Here is a 16,836-nt window from a genome sequence, read left to right as displayed (position 1 = left end):
AAAATTCTATGAAATGCTAAATAAAATTGCTTTCATAAATACCAACAGCATAGCAAAACATTTAACATAGAAACTAAATTAAATCCCACCGAAATTAAAAGGACATTTACCTGCCTTTATGTTGCATTTATTTAGAATGTGACTGAAACCTTGGAATTGATGATGCTGCTTAGCTAAGGACTAAAGCCTATGCACCTCCAGTGAAAGCAGAGCCAACTAGCACTGGCAAACCCTTGCTGACAGATTCCAGGCTGAGGAGGACACTTACTTGGACCCACATGATGGGTATTTGTATCAACATGCTCACTGTCTTTTCATATCTAGACATTCAAAATATTCCCCTAAAAAACTGAACACTGTTCTCCACACTCACTGCACAAATTAGGTTCTCTGTCTACTGGTCTGGCATGAAGTATTCCACAGAGTGATAGGAAGTTTTTATTTATTTATAAGAATATTTCAGAAAATAGACTTGCATCAACTTATCTACTGGATTTAAATATTCTTATCTATTAAAATCTCAGACTTCAGAAGGACCTATAAAATAAATCTTAAGAGCTGATCACACCTATTCTATCAGTGCATAAATTCAACTTGAAGTAAAATTGCTAGAAGGCGAAAGAAAAAAAATCACCCCATTTCTACAATTTTAATATTTCTCAGGCATGTCCACAAGAATTTAATTTCCCTTAAAAATTGTGTTTTCAAAAACTTATGTAAAGTAAAAAATCTGAGGACAATTCTTTCATAATATAACACAATCACTGAATTGAGAGTTTTTCATACTGAGTAAGGAATCTCAAAGGAAACATATTCCAATTTAAAAGTGGGGCCTTTTAAAAGCAAGTATTTACCAGGCACATTAAAAAAAAATATTTTGAACAATGAAAAAATGTGTAGAGCAAGCTAAGTACAATGGTTTTTTCACAGGTACAGAAATGTCACAGCAATGTAATAAAAGAGTCACTTTAGCCTTTCTCTTCCCTACCTTAGCTCTAGAAGAACCGACATTCTCCATGTTCTCAATACTGCAGATGCAATTGTGAGAGACTTTTCGGCAAGCTACGCGAATGTAGTCCCAGAAACTACGAGGACTTTCATAGCCGAACCAGGTGATCTGACCTTAAATCAAAATACAAGATACATCAAGATTTATGAACCTCCCTCTCTGCTTATTGGAGATAAATGTAATTAAATACTCCCCGATATGCTGCCTTTACTGAAAGGATTTTATACAAACAAGTCCATTAATTCCTACTGAAAACTGACTCACAGATGTAAAAAAAGTTGCATTATGCAGCTCTCCCTGGTTTGAAAGTGGTGCACAAAGAGAAGTTTAGGGCAGGTTTTGTGTATATATGTGTACTTTCTTCGGCTTTTTCTTGTTATTATGCTAAAATAATACTCAAGAGTCCTTCACAGAACTCTTCAATCACAACAGAACACAAACTTGTAACTTAAAAATATGAGACAAGAAGTATTTATGCTATTTCTATAGGCAACATATATATTTCACTAATACAGTCAAGTAGAGAGATTTTTATTCTTAAAAATATTATATAAATAAAAATAATAAAAAAATAATAAAAAATAAAAATGCTGTGGTAATGTTATCTTTATTTTAGGAACAGATTGTATTTTTTCAAAACGTATTTTTATTTGAAGAGAAGCTGATGCATAAGCAAACAAGTTTTGCAATCACAATTTCTTTTGAGTATACACAGAACATTCCCTCAGAAGCTGAGAGAAAATAATAGAAGAGACCTTTACCTCTTCTGGAACTACAACCAAAATCCTTCACATTTGTTCCAGTTTGCAACATATTGCACTTAGAAAATGAAAGGCAAAACTACATAGCACTTGCAACATCTCCACATAAACTTCAGCAGCAGCACAACAGCTTAACCCATTTTTCAGAGTGAGCAGCAAGCACACTGTTCTCACTTTGGACGTATCTGCAAACAGGTATGGAACAAATAAGGTTAATATTGGCCCCTGGTGACTGCCAGCACTGCTGTGTGCAAAAAACCTTGTCCCCACACAAAATGAGCTCTTTTTAAGCTAATTTTATCTTATTTCAAGTATTGAATTGCACTTATGAAGCTTTACTAATGTATGTGAAAGACTTCTAACTCTTTTTCTGTAGAAAGCTCAGATTTCAAGAAAGACTATATTAGAGTGATACTGCAAATCATACATACTGAAAATAAAATTCAAAATATACATTTTTATCTGACATGACTAGACTTAGCTTCAAGCATAGCCAAAGTAGTGTCAAAGATCTGTCCCCTATGAGCTGAAGAAATTCAAGTGGTAGGTTCTTCTCCCTAGAGGGTGCACAATTTTGTGGTCCATCTGCTTCCTTCACCAAAGATAAATTTGTTAAATTCAAAGCATGATAAAAGACTTTAAAAAATACAAAAAAGGCACAAGCAGGAAGAATTAATATATAATATCCAATATGACAAAGAAAAAATAGAATTCCACAGTTAGTTGGCACAGTTACTATAGTTTTAGATCTGCTCAGCTCTAAGGACTAAAATAAAAGAAATTCCACAAGGTATGTGTTTTTACAAAAAACTTACTATTTTTGTTGAAATGCCAAGTTTAGTGGACAGCAACAAAAATTCAATAGCATTTTAAGAACACAAAAAGCTACAGATATTTTTCATATTCTTCACCAAATCAAAAACATTTCTGCCCTAGGAATTGTACCTACAAAATTAAATGCAGCTAAGGTGTAAAGAAGACTTCATATCATCAATTCCAGTTCCAACTAATAAAGGCAAGCATGTGATATATTAACTTTTGTGGGTTTTTTTGAACTATCTTAAGGGCAGAATATATTTAGCAAAAAACAGTTTCACTCCAGTTTTCTGAAGCTCCTAATGCAAGACAATTCCTTTTACAACTGAACACCTGAAAAAGACATGTTCATTAAAACAAGAGATAACTTTACAATAGAAATCCATATACAGCACTTACTTGGCTTACACTGATCAAGAAAGCCAGCTGGCCATAACTCAACATACTCTGACATTACAGTGGGCTCCCATCTCATTCCAGCTCTGTAAGAGGTTGCAACTGGTTTCAGACTTCAGCAGGAATTTCCTTTGCTCGAAACTCACAGCCAGCACAGCTGTAAGTGAACCAAGGTCTCCTATATTTCACTATTCTGTTCCTACAAGTTTAAACCTTGCCCATATTCCCATAATTAATATAATCTGAAAAAAAACTTTCTCAACCTATCTATACACAGAAAAATGCTGGAAAAGACTGACTGAGAATAGTTAGAATGTATTTTAAGAAATATCAAATAAGACTTTAAACCATAGATTTACTAAAATTTTAAAAGCTTTCAGCATGTGAAATTTATTTGGCCCTTAAAGCACTCAATGCACACAGCCATGAGAAGTCTCAAGAATGAGAAATGAAATATCTCCCACTACTCAGCACCTGTCAGGCTTTGCCTGCAGTACTGTGTCCAGTTCTGGTCTCTACAATTCAAGTGCAGGATCAGATTGGAGAGGGTCCAAAGGAAGGTCACAAAGATGTTCAAAGGGCTGTTAAACTTGTCCCATGAGGAAATACTGAAGGTATTAGGTTTTTTCTCTCCAGGGAAGAGAAGGCTCAATGGGGGAACTCATCACAGTTTTCCAGTACTTAAAGACGGTAAAGGCTCCCTCTTCACAAGGAGGCACACAGAAGACAAAAGGCAACATATACAAGTTGTACTGGGAGAAGTTGCATCCCAAGAAAGAAATTTTTTTACAGTAAGAACCAAAATTCACTATGACAACATCCCCAGTGATGTGGTAGAGTTTCCATCACTGGACATTTTCAAGACATGATTGGACAGGGTGCCAGATATTCTCATCGAGACTCCCATCCCCAAATGATTGGGCCAGATGATTCTTCAAGGATCCTTCTAACCTGGGTCTGTTCTATGATTTCAAAATCATACCTAAATTTTTAAAGATCTTAATAAAATTGAAAGCTAGTTTTAATAGAGAACTTACATTCTGTCAAAGTACGTCATAAGGAAAAAGAAAGTTTCTCAGGAGGTGCACAGGACAATGAGTATGTGGTCTTTGCTGTGAAGTTCATATGTCATCTGAAGATGTAGAAGCTGACAGCTATTCCAACAGAAGTGATGCTAGTTTTGTCAGCCAAACAAAATTATTAGGTAAACATGGAAGCTGCATGTGTAATATTAAACATTGTTCAAATAAATTCCATTCCTGTCTACAGAACTGCAAAGCAAATATAAACAAACAGTGATTTTTTTTTCACATCTTTGCAAACTGTTGCACACCTACTTGTATCAACCCATTTCTGTCCCGACAACTAGATACAAATATCCACAGTTATCACAGTTCTTTTTCATGCCCAATAGATTCTTCACAAATAAGATTAAACAATCTGATCCCAATTCAATTACAGCCAAATTTAATTTACAAAGTTCCACAGTTGCAAAGAAGTAATGACTAGGATGTTCCAAGGTACAGACAGGTTTTCTCCAGATTTCCCTATGTTATTTAGGTAGCAGCATTTTTTTCTATCCAATAAAAACTGAATTTCAGTACAACTTCTTGCTAACAAACTAGCGTGATCTTTGAAGAATTTCTGAGATACCTACCCTTATTTTGAGCCTACATAATTGGTCATTAAATACTTAGAGCAGTTCATAAACTCAGTCCTCCAACACAATTATAAATTCATTTACCATTTTTCTCCGTACAAGAAGAATGAACTAAACCACAAATTACACCAGATCTCTCCTGCCTCTTATTAGATGAAAAGAATAACTCAGTATGTGTGTATAGATACTAAATCTAGTAATAAAAGCTATTCTGCTAACAACATTATTGCACCAAATAAAGGGCTACCACAGCTGCATGTTTGTCTTTTTCATGATAGTAGTGCCTTTAGTTCTTATATCCTTAACCTACCTTTTTCACTGCCATTATATCACCATTATCTTAATTATTTAATCCAGCAGACTTGTTTCTCTCAGAACAAAGAGCATTACAAGCTGCATTTTACTGACTCAAAGAACTCCTGAAATTTAGGAGTTACATAGATTGGATAGATAAAATCAGCTTCCAGGGACAATCGTAGCAGAAGCTTTTGACATGTTTATAGTGCCTCCTAAACCTACAGGAAAATAGGCACACAAAGTTGTGAAAGTGACAAAATAGCACAGTACAGCATACTTTTTGTGTCCTTATGGGGGTAAATGCAAGTAAGCGTACAGATGACAAGTGTGCTCACAGTAACCATGATGTGCAAAAATTACACAAGTCACAAGCAAGATGTACTAGATACATTTACACATTGACACCTGACACTACTTCTAAACACACATACTGGCTAGCAGTTTGGATAGCAAACATTTTTGCTGCACAAAGGATATTACTGAAAACATAGCAAGGTAGTAAATACATCCAGGAGAATAGTTTTCAGAGATATGTTTGAGATTATGGCCATAGAAATCTACAACAGTTATTTATGTTTTTCAGTAGTAATTCACTTAACACTAACTTAAAGTGATAAGAAAAGGCAGAAAGTAATACAACTTAGTTATATAGTAAAGACAAAACACACATCACTTTGAAATTACTTCAAGTTTTAAATCAGCTTGGATAGATCTGAGACCAAATCCCAAGCACTGTTGCTGAACACTTTTGATGTCCTACTATTTCTGCACTACCCATATATACTTAGCTGAAAAAAAAAGACACTTACAGGAAATATGCCTGAAAAATCTGTGACCAGAAATGAAAACAAGAAACAACACAAATGACTACAAGATACTGCTTCATCTCCACAGTACAGAATGGTCAAGAATAAAAAATATTCCAAACAACTGTGTAAAAAAAAAAAAAAAAAATCCTGAAATGATTCACCTTGCTTTAAAGATTATCAAACATATACATTTGTAAAATACACAAATTTGTAAAATCCCTTTCAGGACTATAGGTCTTATTTGGACCTGCAAATACATCGTCCCTGTATCCCCCCAGAGTAACACTTCATCTCTGCTCTATTGTAAAATCATGCAAAAGCTTATTCCTAAGAAGAAATAAAAAAGCAATTAGTCACTCATCTTTTTTTCTGTTACTTCTTCTCTCCTTCCTGTTCAAGATTTTCAACTGCCCTGTCCAGTGGTATCATATCTTGCCAGCAGGGATGCTGCACAATTTACTTCAACGACAAGAAGATCACATGCCTTATAACCTCCTTGTTACAATCTTTGGTCGACTCCACATTCTCAACACATCCAACACTTGTAGGAAGTACCAGGTACACTGCACATGTAGTGTTACACAGTAAAGGGAAATAGCTCTCCACTTTCTACAGCTCAAGGCAGTCCCTTAAAAAACAGTTAATACAGCTTGCTCAAACTCCCGTCCTTAGGGCAATTCAGATTGTTTTTACTGTCAACAGTGGCCTATTCCTGACTGATACTTATTGGCAGTACATGTAGCTGTAAGGTAGTGCCATTGCTTATTATGTTACCTTTCTTGGAACTATTTTGTGGCAGATGTGCCAAGTCTTCTGTATCACATGAACAGATACATATACTCAAGCAGCATTTACAGACCTCTGTTGTGTGAGCTGGTTTGCTTCTGCCAATCTCATTTTATTACTAAGCAAATACCCATATGTAAAATATTCTTAAAAACATGAGCAGCTGGGCTAAAAAAGCGCATCCATGGGGAAAGCCATCAGTTTTCTGCCTGTGTGACTTCTTGGTCTGGCTCACTACCCCGTGAACACCACAGCCGTGAAAGGTAAGTGCAAAGTCAAAGTTGGGCAGTAAGGGGGAAAATAAAAATCTGTAGCAAACTGCACTGAGTTTAAGAAACATCATGGACATTTTCACTACAACTGGACCATGTCATGAGTAATTTGTGACAGCCCTACTTTGAGCAAGAGATTGGACTGGATGATATTCTAAAAACTTTCCAAAACTTAATTATTTAATGAGAGTGAATATAAAAAAATCAAATCAACAAAGCCACTCATGGTGGTTAAATAAAAAAATGCTATTTCATTACCCTTTTGTTACCGGGAGCATCAGATGGGGTACCTATCAAAAATCCATTTTACATGGTCCTGGTGTTTCTACAACAACCATTTTTTCCAGAACACCTAAGATGATAAGGCTTGGACAAGTACTATTACAGAATTTTTAATTGCAATGGTTTTAGAAAAAGTGCAAAATTCTAATCCCTGTAGCTGAACTCTTTTCCTTTTAAAATAACCATCCTTCTTCCTGCCATTTTGGGTTTGGGTTTTTTTTTGTCTGGATCCTAATTAAGTATGAAACCAATAAACAGAAATAGTCACTATATTCCATCAAGACTATGCTTGCTTCTTAAAAACCCATTAAATTTAATGTCAGAAGAGTTACCAGTAAAAGTTTTCTAATAAAAGCAAACTTCATACTTTATAACATAAAGTAAGTGTTTTTTTTCTTTTTTTCTTCCTTCCCCACCCAGTACGTCCAAAGGAAACTAAAGATTAAGAACTGTGGTTTGTCATGGCCTCAAAGTAATATACTTAAACTCTCAAATCTGGATCATCTGTTTAACTACTCTGCCATGAGATTATCCTGACAACTTCAGTACAATGAAGCTATTTATCTTACCATGGACAAACAGATCAAGTATGTTCTGCCAGTTTCAAAACACTTTATACAACTCACTGCGATCACCAGTCTGCATTTAGTCTCTTCCTACTGACATTAAGTATACATTCAGAATATATTCATCAATTCCATCAATAAAATACAATTTCTTTCAAGTCCTGAGTTGTAGAATACATACCTTCTTAAAATTTGAAGTGCCATAGTACATTTCTTATTTCAATTTTTGTTTTATTATTTTAAAATCTTTAAAAATGACAAGCAGTCAACTAGCTTATTACCAAAACATTCTCCGTTTGCAACACAATCCACAAGTTCCCACCTTTTTTTTGTAATTTTAACTCTGCAAACTTAGAAAACTATACTAGTAATTACAAGGGGAAGACTGAAACAAAAACTTAGCTATTTGAATTTCTCAGTTTCTTACTTGAAATGATTTTTTACTTGCAAATTCCATTTGCCAACTTGTCAAGGCTTCTTCTCTGTACTGCCTGTCCTGAATAAAACACTGTGAAGCAAAAGAATGTTGACAAAAAAAAAAATTACTATTTCTTTTGCACAAATATTGCTGAAGCTGGAGGAGGAGGAGAAGGAGAAAGGAGAGCAATTTCCCTGCAGACTCAAGCTGCTAAGTACCCATAATCACTCCAAAAATCTTTGTCACAATGTGACAAACCCTATGTTTCTACCATACTGTGCACCATTTTTTTCCTCCTCTGACAGAACCACAGCAGGTAGTAATTGTGCTATTCAAATGTCAGCCTACACACAGTATTGTTCACAACGCTTGGTTATGAAAATTAAAAAGTATGAAAATGAGTAGATTGTCATATTACACATCTATATTTAGATGATTATGATGTTCTTCATAATCCTGAAATCATTTCAGAAACTGTACACAGAACTGAGAAAAGAGAAGACTCTTCCAAGCTCCTCTTCTAGTGACTGCTACTGCTAAAGCACACTCTGTTCTCTGAGCAAAGCAGCTTCCTCTAGAACAACTGGAAAATGCTAACAGACATTATCTGGAACTAGAACATCTGACTTGATACAAGAAGAAAATCAACAACTGACCTTTCTCATAAGCAATCTGTTTCAGGACATTCCAGCAGAAAAAACAGCTTCACTAAAGGGGTGGGGCAACAGAATGAAAGGACCTAAAAACAGTATCTGGAAAAGAAGGCAACAAAAGCAAGGAAGGGAGGAAGAAAAGGGAGCAGCACCAGATATGCTCTGTAGCTCCTACTGAAGCAGATAATATAATTGTCTTTTAGACTCTTAGGACACAGCCTTATCATAAAGCTGAAAAGCAGACAGAGCTCAGCACCATGGCAACATTCACTTGCTTAATTACCAGCCCAGAAGGCTTCCAACAAGATCATTGGAAACATGTTTCACAGAAATAGTTGCTTTCACTTTTCCATAGTAATGCAGAAAATAAGGAAGGTAACAGCAATAGGACAGACACACAGAGAAAGCCATTGCTTTCATTCAGCATAAAGGGAGTTTGTACAAATGCATATTGGTTTTGTATAAACAAATTCTCATGGCAAAATCATTACCAATAAGGAAATTAATTAACATACCTTTCAGTCGATGACTTAGAATCTGTTCCAGAATGGCTGCAAAATTATTAAATTCAGGGGAAGTATCATCAATAGTTTCAAAACAGGAACGGTCAATCAGAGTCTTGACTGAAAACCTAGAGCAAAAAATATGGAGCAGTCATAAATTATATGAATAATTAGTGGTCCTCTATAGCAGGGCTGTAGTTTGTATAAACCAAAAGAGCAAGGAACCAGAATCCACCTTGATGATATCAAGTTCAGTCATAGCAAGAGGAACACACAAAATGTCCAGATATAGCATATAAGTGCAATTGGCATTGTTGGTCTTAGGCATAAAGCCTTAAAAACAGAAAGAAAACAAAAACCTCCACCCTTTCCACACAGGAATGAGTCAATTATTTTTCTCTTTTCTAAACTATTTTAATGCAGTTGGAGAAAAACAAGCACTCAAAAGCATCCAACATCAGTTTCTCTTTGCAATCCTAAACGTAAACATTTTTTGCTTGACATTTTGTCAGTGCTCCTTTTATTCACAAAATCCATGTCCAATAATCAGAAATATAATCTTTATCCTATTATGAGAACACTTTAATTTCATCCTAATGCAAAATTAATCTAGACATATTATAAAACAATGAATTTTTATGCATTGTTAACTCTGCTTTTACTTAGGATGATTTCTCTGTGAATGGGGGTAATCCTTATTCAGCACTATATTACTTCATTATTACGCTCGAAAAGCTTTCAATTTCAATGATCCAACACTTAAAACTGGAAGGGCTGAATCAAGTCACTAAAATGCAGACAAGATGTAATTAGTCAGCTGGCCAGCTTGCTGCATTTAGTTACTCCTACATTTGTACAAACTTTTATTCTTATTCAGAGGATAGTTTAAACCTCAACAAATGTGACAAAAAAATATTTTTCTTCTACCTTCATAATTTTTATCATTATCCATTATTTTCCTTTCTTCAATTTGTTCTTCCAGTTTCAAGACAAATTTCTCAAACTTGAAAGTAGTAAATGCTTCAGATATATTATGTTTTTCTGCAATAATCTTATTTGTATTAATAGAGCCATACTGCAGCCTGAGGAGATAGTTTTCACAACACCCAAATGTCAACAGTACCAACTCAGGATGTTCTCACTCTGCCTGCTCCTCCCAGATCCTATACCTGAGCGAGCGCTGGCTTCCTCAGTTTTGCCAGTTCTACTTTTTGTGGTGCTCACTATGGTTCTAGATTTTCAGTACTGGAAAGAAGGGGAGAAGTGACTTAAATATGGATACATTCATAAAAAATATCCTTCACAGCATCTCAACACAAGCACTTCTATGGCACAGCTGCAGAAGCAGCACAGCATTACAGGCATGGGCAGGAATGAAGCTTGGGTACTATTTTGAAATGCTCTGTACTACAGAAGTAACTACCTCCTTAGTGGAGTCAGCACAGCTTTCTGATGCACAAAACTAATGTGCTCAAACTGAACTGGCACATAGCTCAAGAGTTTCCACTCAATTATGTTTTACTCAGTAAACTTCTGAATAAAGACTCCCTATTTTACCTTTCCTGCAGGCGTCTATTGTTGTAGTGTTTTTTGCAGAACAAGAATTAGGAGTGAATTAGGGTGGAGGAGGAAACTTCTCCTGCAGCGCCAAATTATGACTCAGTTTTGAACTCCTCCATATTTTTAACCAATTTTGAGTAAGTGAGAGACATGCATGCCCACCAGTTAACTACTATTGACTCTTCTAATGGCAGAACTTATCACTTCCTCAAAGCTGTATCAGAGTTGAGAAATTTTTGATTAAAAAGAAAACCTTCATTTTGAAAAACAAATGCCTATAGCAATGCCATGACTAAGGTAATATTAACTGTAATGGGATGAGTCCTCCCACACCATGCAGGTCTGAAAAAGATACAGTGCAGCATATCACTCACAGATCCATACACAAGATAGACAGTGAGTTAGCAGTGTGATGTACTGCCCTGTGTACATGAATATCATCATAAAACTCAGAGATAGGATCATCCATAAACTGCAAAATCAAGTAGAGTACAATAAAAAGCTATGTCTATTTTTCCTGTATTCAATGTCATACTTGAAAGTTCACTACTTAATATTGTATAGAGTACCTATTCAGAAATAGAGACATATTCAAGAAGAAACACTTAAGAGGAATTTCATAGCACTTTTAAAAATCAGAGATAAGCTTTATTTTCTTTTTATTTTTAAAGCATTCTGCAACACAACTGAAGAAAAAAATATCTAGTATTTAAGGAAACAAAAAATTTTTATATACCTAGGGTCTGATTATAAAATACAGTCTAAGAGCTCATCATCAAAATAACATTCTTTTTAAGTGCTCATATTACTGCCATAACGTCAGAAATGTTAATTTTCATACATCTACTTTCATAAGTTTCATAATGTTAATTTTCATACATCCCTTTCACCAAAAACCTAAACCTTGGGTTAGATTTGCTTTTAGGAGAACTTACAGGAAGTGCAAGTATGTACTTACTTCTATAAACCAGGAAGATAACAGCACTACCAAGCAAAATTTGTTTCACTAGAAATATTTTTTTGATATTTAAAAAAATACTCTTAGGCAAATACTTGTGTGTTATCTTTTTTTCTCCAAATACTACAAAGAGGCAAACATGTATTTAAGTTTAAATACATGTATTTAAGTTTAAGTTAAGTTAAAAGTCATGAGTGCGTTTTGCGTATTGGATATTCACACTTCACCATGTTTACCATGTATATTGGAAAAAGGATTAAGGGTATATAGAAGTTATGCCTTTGAAAAAAGGTTACACTGTAAGCACTAAGTAAGCAATTCTCCTCAGTCGTTGAAGTTGTTTCCAGTGTATGGGGCCCCACACCAGAAATTCCATGCTCTTGAACAGTTATGTGGAGCCACATGGAGACTGAAAGTCAAGAAACAAAAGGTCAGGTCTAAAGTACACAAGAGCTATGAAGAAAAAAGGTCCAAATAGCTAGAGCTGTTTCCTTGGCTCCCTGTATTGCTCTCATCTTCACAGAATCTCTAAGGTTGGAAAATACCTTTATGATCATGGAGTCCAATCGTTAATAGTGCTAAGTCTATGCTAAACCATGTCCCCAAGTGCCACATCCACACTTTTTTGGAAAATGCTTCCAGGAATGGTGATCCTACCACTTCCCTGGGCACTCTGTTCCAATGGCTGACCACTCCTTCCGCAAAGAAATTTCACTGAATACCCAATCTAAACCTCCCTCCTGCAACGTGAGGCTTTTTCCTCTCATCCTGTCACTTGCTACCTGGGAAAAGAGCCCAAGCACCACCTCACTCCATCTTTTCTCCACTGGGCTGCCACAGCAGCACTGCACTCCAGAGCAGCAGTCTGCTTACATATCAGAGGTTAACTTCTAAGTGGACTGTAAGGGCAGATGAGTAATGTAGCTTCTGTGGCTATAATACCAGTTGCTTCAAGACTTTTTTCAAAAAAAAAAAATTTATCCAACATTTCCCATTGTGTTACTGCAACAACTTTTACTCCCTGACTTCTGTTATTTGTTTTTTTTTTAATACAATAACTGCCATTGGAGAGATTCCACTATCAATGTTTCTAAATTACCTTAATATACTCTGATGATTTGGATTATTACACATCTTTCTCTGTCACAAATCTACTCTTGCTTGAGCCAAAAAGATGATGTAGAAACAGTAGCATTCTCCCAACCTTAAAAAGACCTTATGAATTATGTAAGATGGAGACATTCTTGAATAAGAAAGACTTAAACCAATCTTTTTAGGGTAGGTTGTTCCACTGTTTTGCAAGATGCTCAAGAAGTCTCCCAAGTTACTTGATTAACTCCAAACCAAAGCCAAACATTTTGTGGATACATCCCACATCCATAGGCTTATTTCCAAAACAGCAACAAGTCTCTAACCAAAAAGCAAAAAAGTGGGAAATCAGACTGATGTATGAATCTGTTCCTTTTCCTTGTCCAATTTTGCGTCTCCTTTTAAGTTTTCAAGTGACTGAAAGGATTTTGTCACGATTATTTGGCTTGCAATTTGGGAAGTGTCATTAAAACACTATTTTAAAAAATTCAAGCTATTACTACAGAATAATCCCTAAGATTATAAAACAATATGCCTTATGCTAAACATGGCAATCATGAAACCAGACAGTTAAGCTAAGAGTCAATTTCACTGCAACAGATCTTACATGTATTAGCAAAGTCACTGTTTTAAAAGCATATTTCCTAACAGTTGTTCAAGTCTGTGTTAACAGAAATTCTGAGTTTCAGCTATGAACGACACTTCTGAGGCCCGTCTCAGTTGTTCTATATCTATATGGATCTTTAATCTATGCATTTTATCAAAGACTAGATTAAAACAAGTTGAACAATCTATAACTAGTAAAAAATCTCAGTGCCACTTACTGAAAAATGAAAGAGATCAAACTCAAGGGAAAACAGGTAAGGAGAGAGACAAAGCTTAGAACATGCATTACATACTCAAAAAAGTCCTGAGAATTATTCCAATTTAAATCATGGCTGTGCAGCTACAAAAACACAGCCATGCATTTTCACATGCAATTGGTTTATGGCACTTATCTATGTCACTTTCCATGGCTACAGTGACACTCAACACTTCAGTGGAAAAAAAAACAAACCTGTTCCTTCCTAAACTGTAAATATAAGAAACTACCCACATCTGCAGGAAGAGTTAGATATCATCACTGTAAGAAGAGATTAAAACCTTAAAGTCTGGTAAAGCTATTAAGTAAAAATATGCTAAATTGAAGCTTTGACAAAAATAATTCATTAAATTATCAGAGACTGTTAACAGATGGTAACTCGGATGATTATCTTTCTTGTGATCTTTCCCCTTCACTGAGGAACAGCCCATACCATCCACATTTGATTGAATCAATTGACTGGAGCAATTTTTTTACCAGAACAATTTCTTATTTTCATAGAATTCTGATTGGAAAGGACTATTATTTTACTCTTTTCAATACTAACTTGGCTATTCCTAACAAGTAACACTTTTTTATAATAGAAAATGTGCACTAACTACAGTAAAGCACAGAGATATTTTAAATGCTTACTCTTACACTGGCAAAATAAAAATATAAATAAATGTACATCATAATAATGTAAATCCTTCCTCCTCAACATTCTTTCCAAATTTTAATGTGTATTCACAAACTGAGAACTTTAGGTTTTGTGAAGAAAAGCAAAATTAAGTTGCTTTACTGAAAATAATAAAAATACACCAATCTCAAGCAGTTTCTGCAGCAGTACTTTGTTTTATATGTGTTTAAGTGAATTCCCTCAGATTTCTAAGCATTTTTCAATATATTACACCATCACTTCAACTTCAGGACAAGGACATCAAATAAACCAAAAAACCAATGTAACAGCACATAGTACAGAAGAGTTCTTCTCAAGTGGTAGGCAGGAAAAGACCCCCAAGTTCTGTAGAATACAATATATTCCTTTAAAAAGAACTGTTTACATCCTGTACAATTGTGTGATTACTTGATAAAACCAGTGTTTTCCAGAGCACATGGATTGGCAATATCTGCATCTTTGTAACAACAGTGAAACTGAAAACTTCTATTTCTATTATTTAAGCTACTTCAGCAGGTTTGATAAAAAACTTTGTTTAATTTTTTTTTTGTTGTATATCTTCTTCACAGGTAGGAACAGAGATAAGCATACAAGCCCAGGAAAAGATAGAATAGTACTGATGTTACCCAAACACAAATACTATGATTTGAAGAAATGCTGAAACAAATTCATGATATGAATGATAGAGTCATACTTTGTAAAACCTGCTAACAATATACCATAAAAGAAAAAAAAGTACAAAATATGATATTGTATGGGTTTTTAAAAATCCTGCTGCAGCATTAAATGATGATGGTACAAAATTATCTAATAGTTGTCCTGGCACTTTAGTAAGATTTGTGGGAACTAAAAGTATATCATAACCCTCATGAATCTGTTGAGATAATATTCAAATTACTTTAATAACTTCAAAATTGAGCAATTGAAACAAACGACCGAATAGAGCCATTGCTACCAGCATATCCACGTATTTAAAAGTTTGCCATGACGTTACAGGTCACTGCTGCACACCTGGAAATGCTGCATGAATTCCACACTGACAGCAGTGGAAACGCTTAAATGGAACGTCATAGATCTGCTATTAAGCTTGCATAAGCTCAGCAATAAGATCCTTAAAAAAAGAAAGAAAAGAAAGAAAGAAATTTGAATACAGTAGCTTTAGTACTGCAGATTTCCTGATCTAGATTTCGTAGATAAAAATATCCCGGAGCGCAGCCTCTTCGGGATGGTCCTGCGGCACTGGCGCGCTCGCAGGAGGAGCACACGGTCAGCGGCCTGAACCTCTTCCCCCCGGATCCATCCCATTCACTCTAAACCTCATCACACTAACTCCGAACCGGACCCGCGGCAGGACCGCGGCAATGCAAGGGCAGCTACAGCAGCTGTGCCCGCACGAGTCCAGCGCCGCTGGGCGCTCATCCTGCCCCGCCTGGCTCCCGCACCGCCTTTCGCCCGAGAATGCAAGCATGGTGCCGAGAACAAACCTGTCAGTCCCCCGCTTCAGAAGAGGCCATCCGACGCCCCGCAGCAGCGGCACTGCCCGGAGAGCCCCTGCCCCCCCTCTGCCGCCCGGACACCCTCCCGCGAACGCTCCCAGGAGCTGAGTCAGGATGGATGGAGGAGGCTGCTCTACCCTCGCGGGGGCCGGCACCGGCCTCCCTGCCCCGGACAGGGCTGCGGCGGGGCCGACACCCGCGCTCCTGCCCCCGACCCACCTGTGCGGAACGGGGGTGGGACGGGCCCGCGGGCTGCGGCGGGAGCGAGGGGGGACGGTCCCCTCGGGCAGGGCAGGGCAGGGCCCCGGCCCGGGGCTCACCTGCACACCGTGATCAAGTTCCGCCTCTCCACCGCGGCGTTGCGGGACGGGACGCTCTTCCTCCGGGCCGAGACGTTGAGCCCCCCTAAGCCGAGGGACGCCATCTCCGCTGGGCAGGGCAGGTGGAGCCGCCGGGGCTGGCTCGGAGCCTTTGTTCCCGGCCTCCCGCTCTCCAGGATGCTGCGCCTGCCGCCGCCGCACGCGGACGAGAAGGAAGCGGATGAGGAGGCCCCTGTGCTTTTCCCGCTCCTCCTCCCGCTGCCCGGTCCCGGCGCGCCCGAGGCAGCGGCGGGTCGGCCGGGGATGCGCGGGGTCCCCGCGGCGGGGGCGGCTCGGCCCCCCCGCTCCCGGCAGCCGGGGCGGCCACAGCGCCGCAGAGCGCCGGCGCCGCCAGCCAATCAGCGCGCGGGGGGCGCGGCGCCGGCGCCGCCTGGCGGCGCTCCCGGGGCACGGCGGGCGCACCCCAGCGGCGCGCGCCGCCCGGGGGGAGCCGCGCCTGAGGCGGCCGCGGGGGCGGCGCTCGGTCGGAGCCCCGAGGGGGCCCTGCGGCTCTCCCAGCGCCTGTAAAGTCGTGGTCTTCCTTTAATTGTTTTCAGTTCTGTCCCTTCTTAGCCCGTTGCCGCCTAGAATGTGAGAACTTCCCTGGTCGTAGCTTTTAGAGTTTG

At 37.9% G+C, this 16,836-nt stretch overlaps 1 protein-coding gene across 1 annotated transcript in view; it reads right to left on the bottom strand.

Annotated features, from left to right (window-relative positions):
- RUNDC3B (RUN domain containing 3B) overlaps positions 1-16,482 on the bottom strand; it is a 50,758-nt gene extending 34,276 nt beyond the window's left edge. Inside the window, exons 1-3 of the mRNA XM_053974484.1 lie at positions 16,172-16,482; positions 9,241-9,356; positions 989-1,122 (exon numbers count right to left, since the gene is read on the bottom strand). Coding sequence (XP_053830459.1) covers positions 989-1,122; positions 9,241-9,356; positions 16,172-16,275 — 354 coding nt within the window. The 5' untranslated portion in view covers positions 16,276-16,482. The remainder of the gene's footprint in view (positions 1-988; positions 1,123-9,240; positions 9,357-16,171) is intronic.
- Positions 16,483-16,836: the final 354 nt, after the last annotated feature.

Source organism: Vidua macroura, chromosome 1 (assembly GCF_024509145.1).
Source record: "Vidua macroura isolate BioBank_ID:100142 chromosome 1, ASM2450914v1, whole genome shotgun sequence".
NCBI lineage: Eukaryota > Metazoa > Chordata > Aves > Passeriformes > Viduidae > Vidua > Vidua macroura.
The sequence above is the reverse complement of the archived record's forward strand: the minus strand, read 5'-3'. Positions and strand labels throughout refer to the sequence as shown.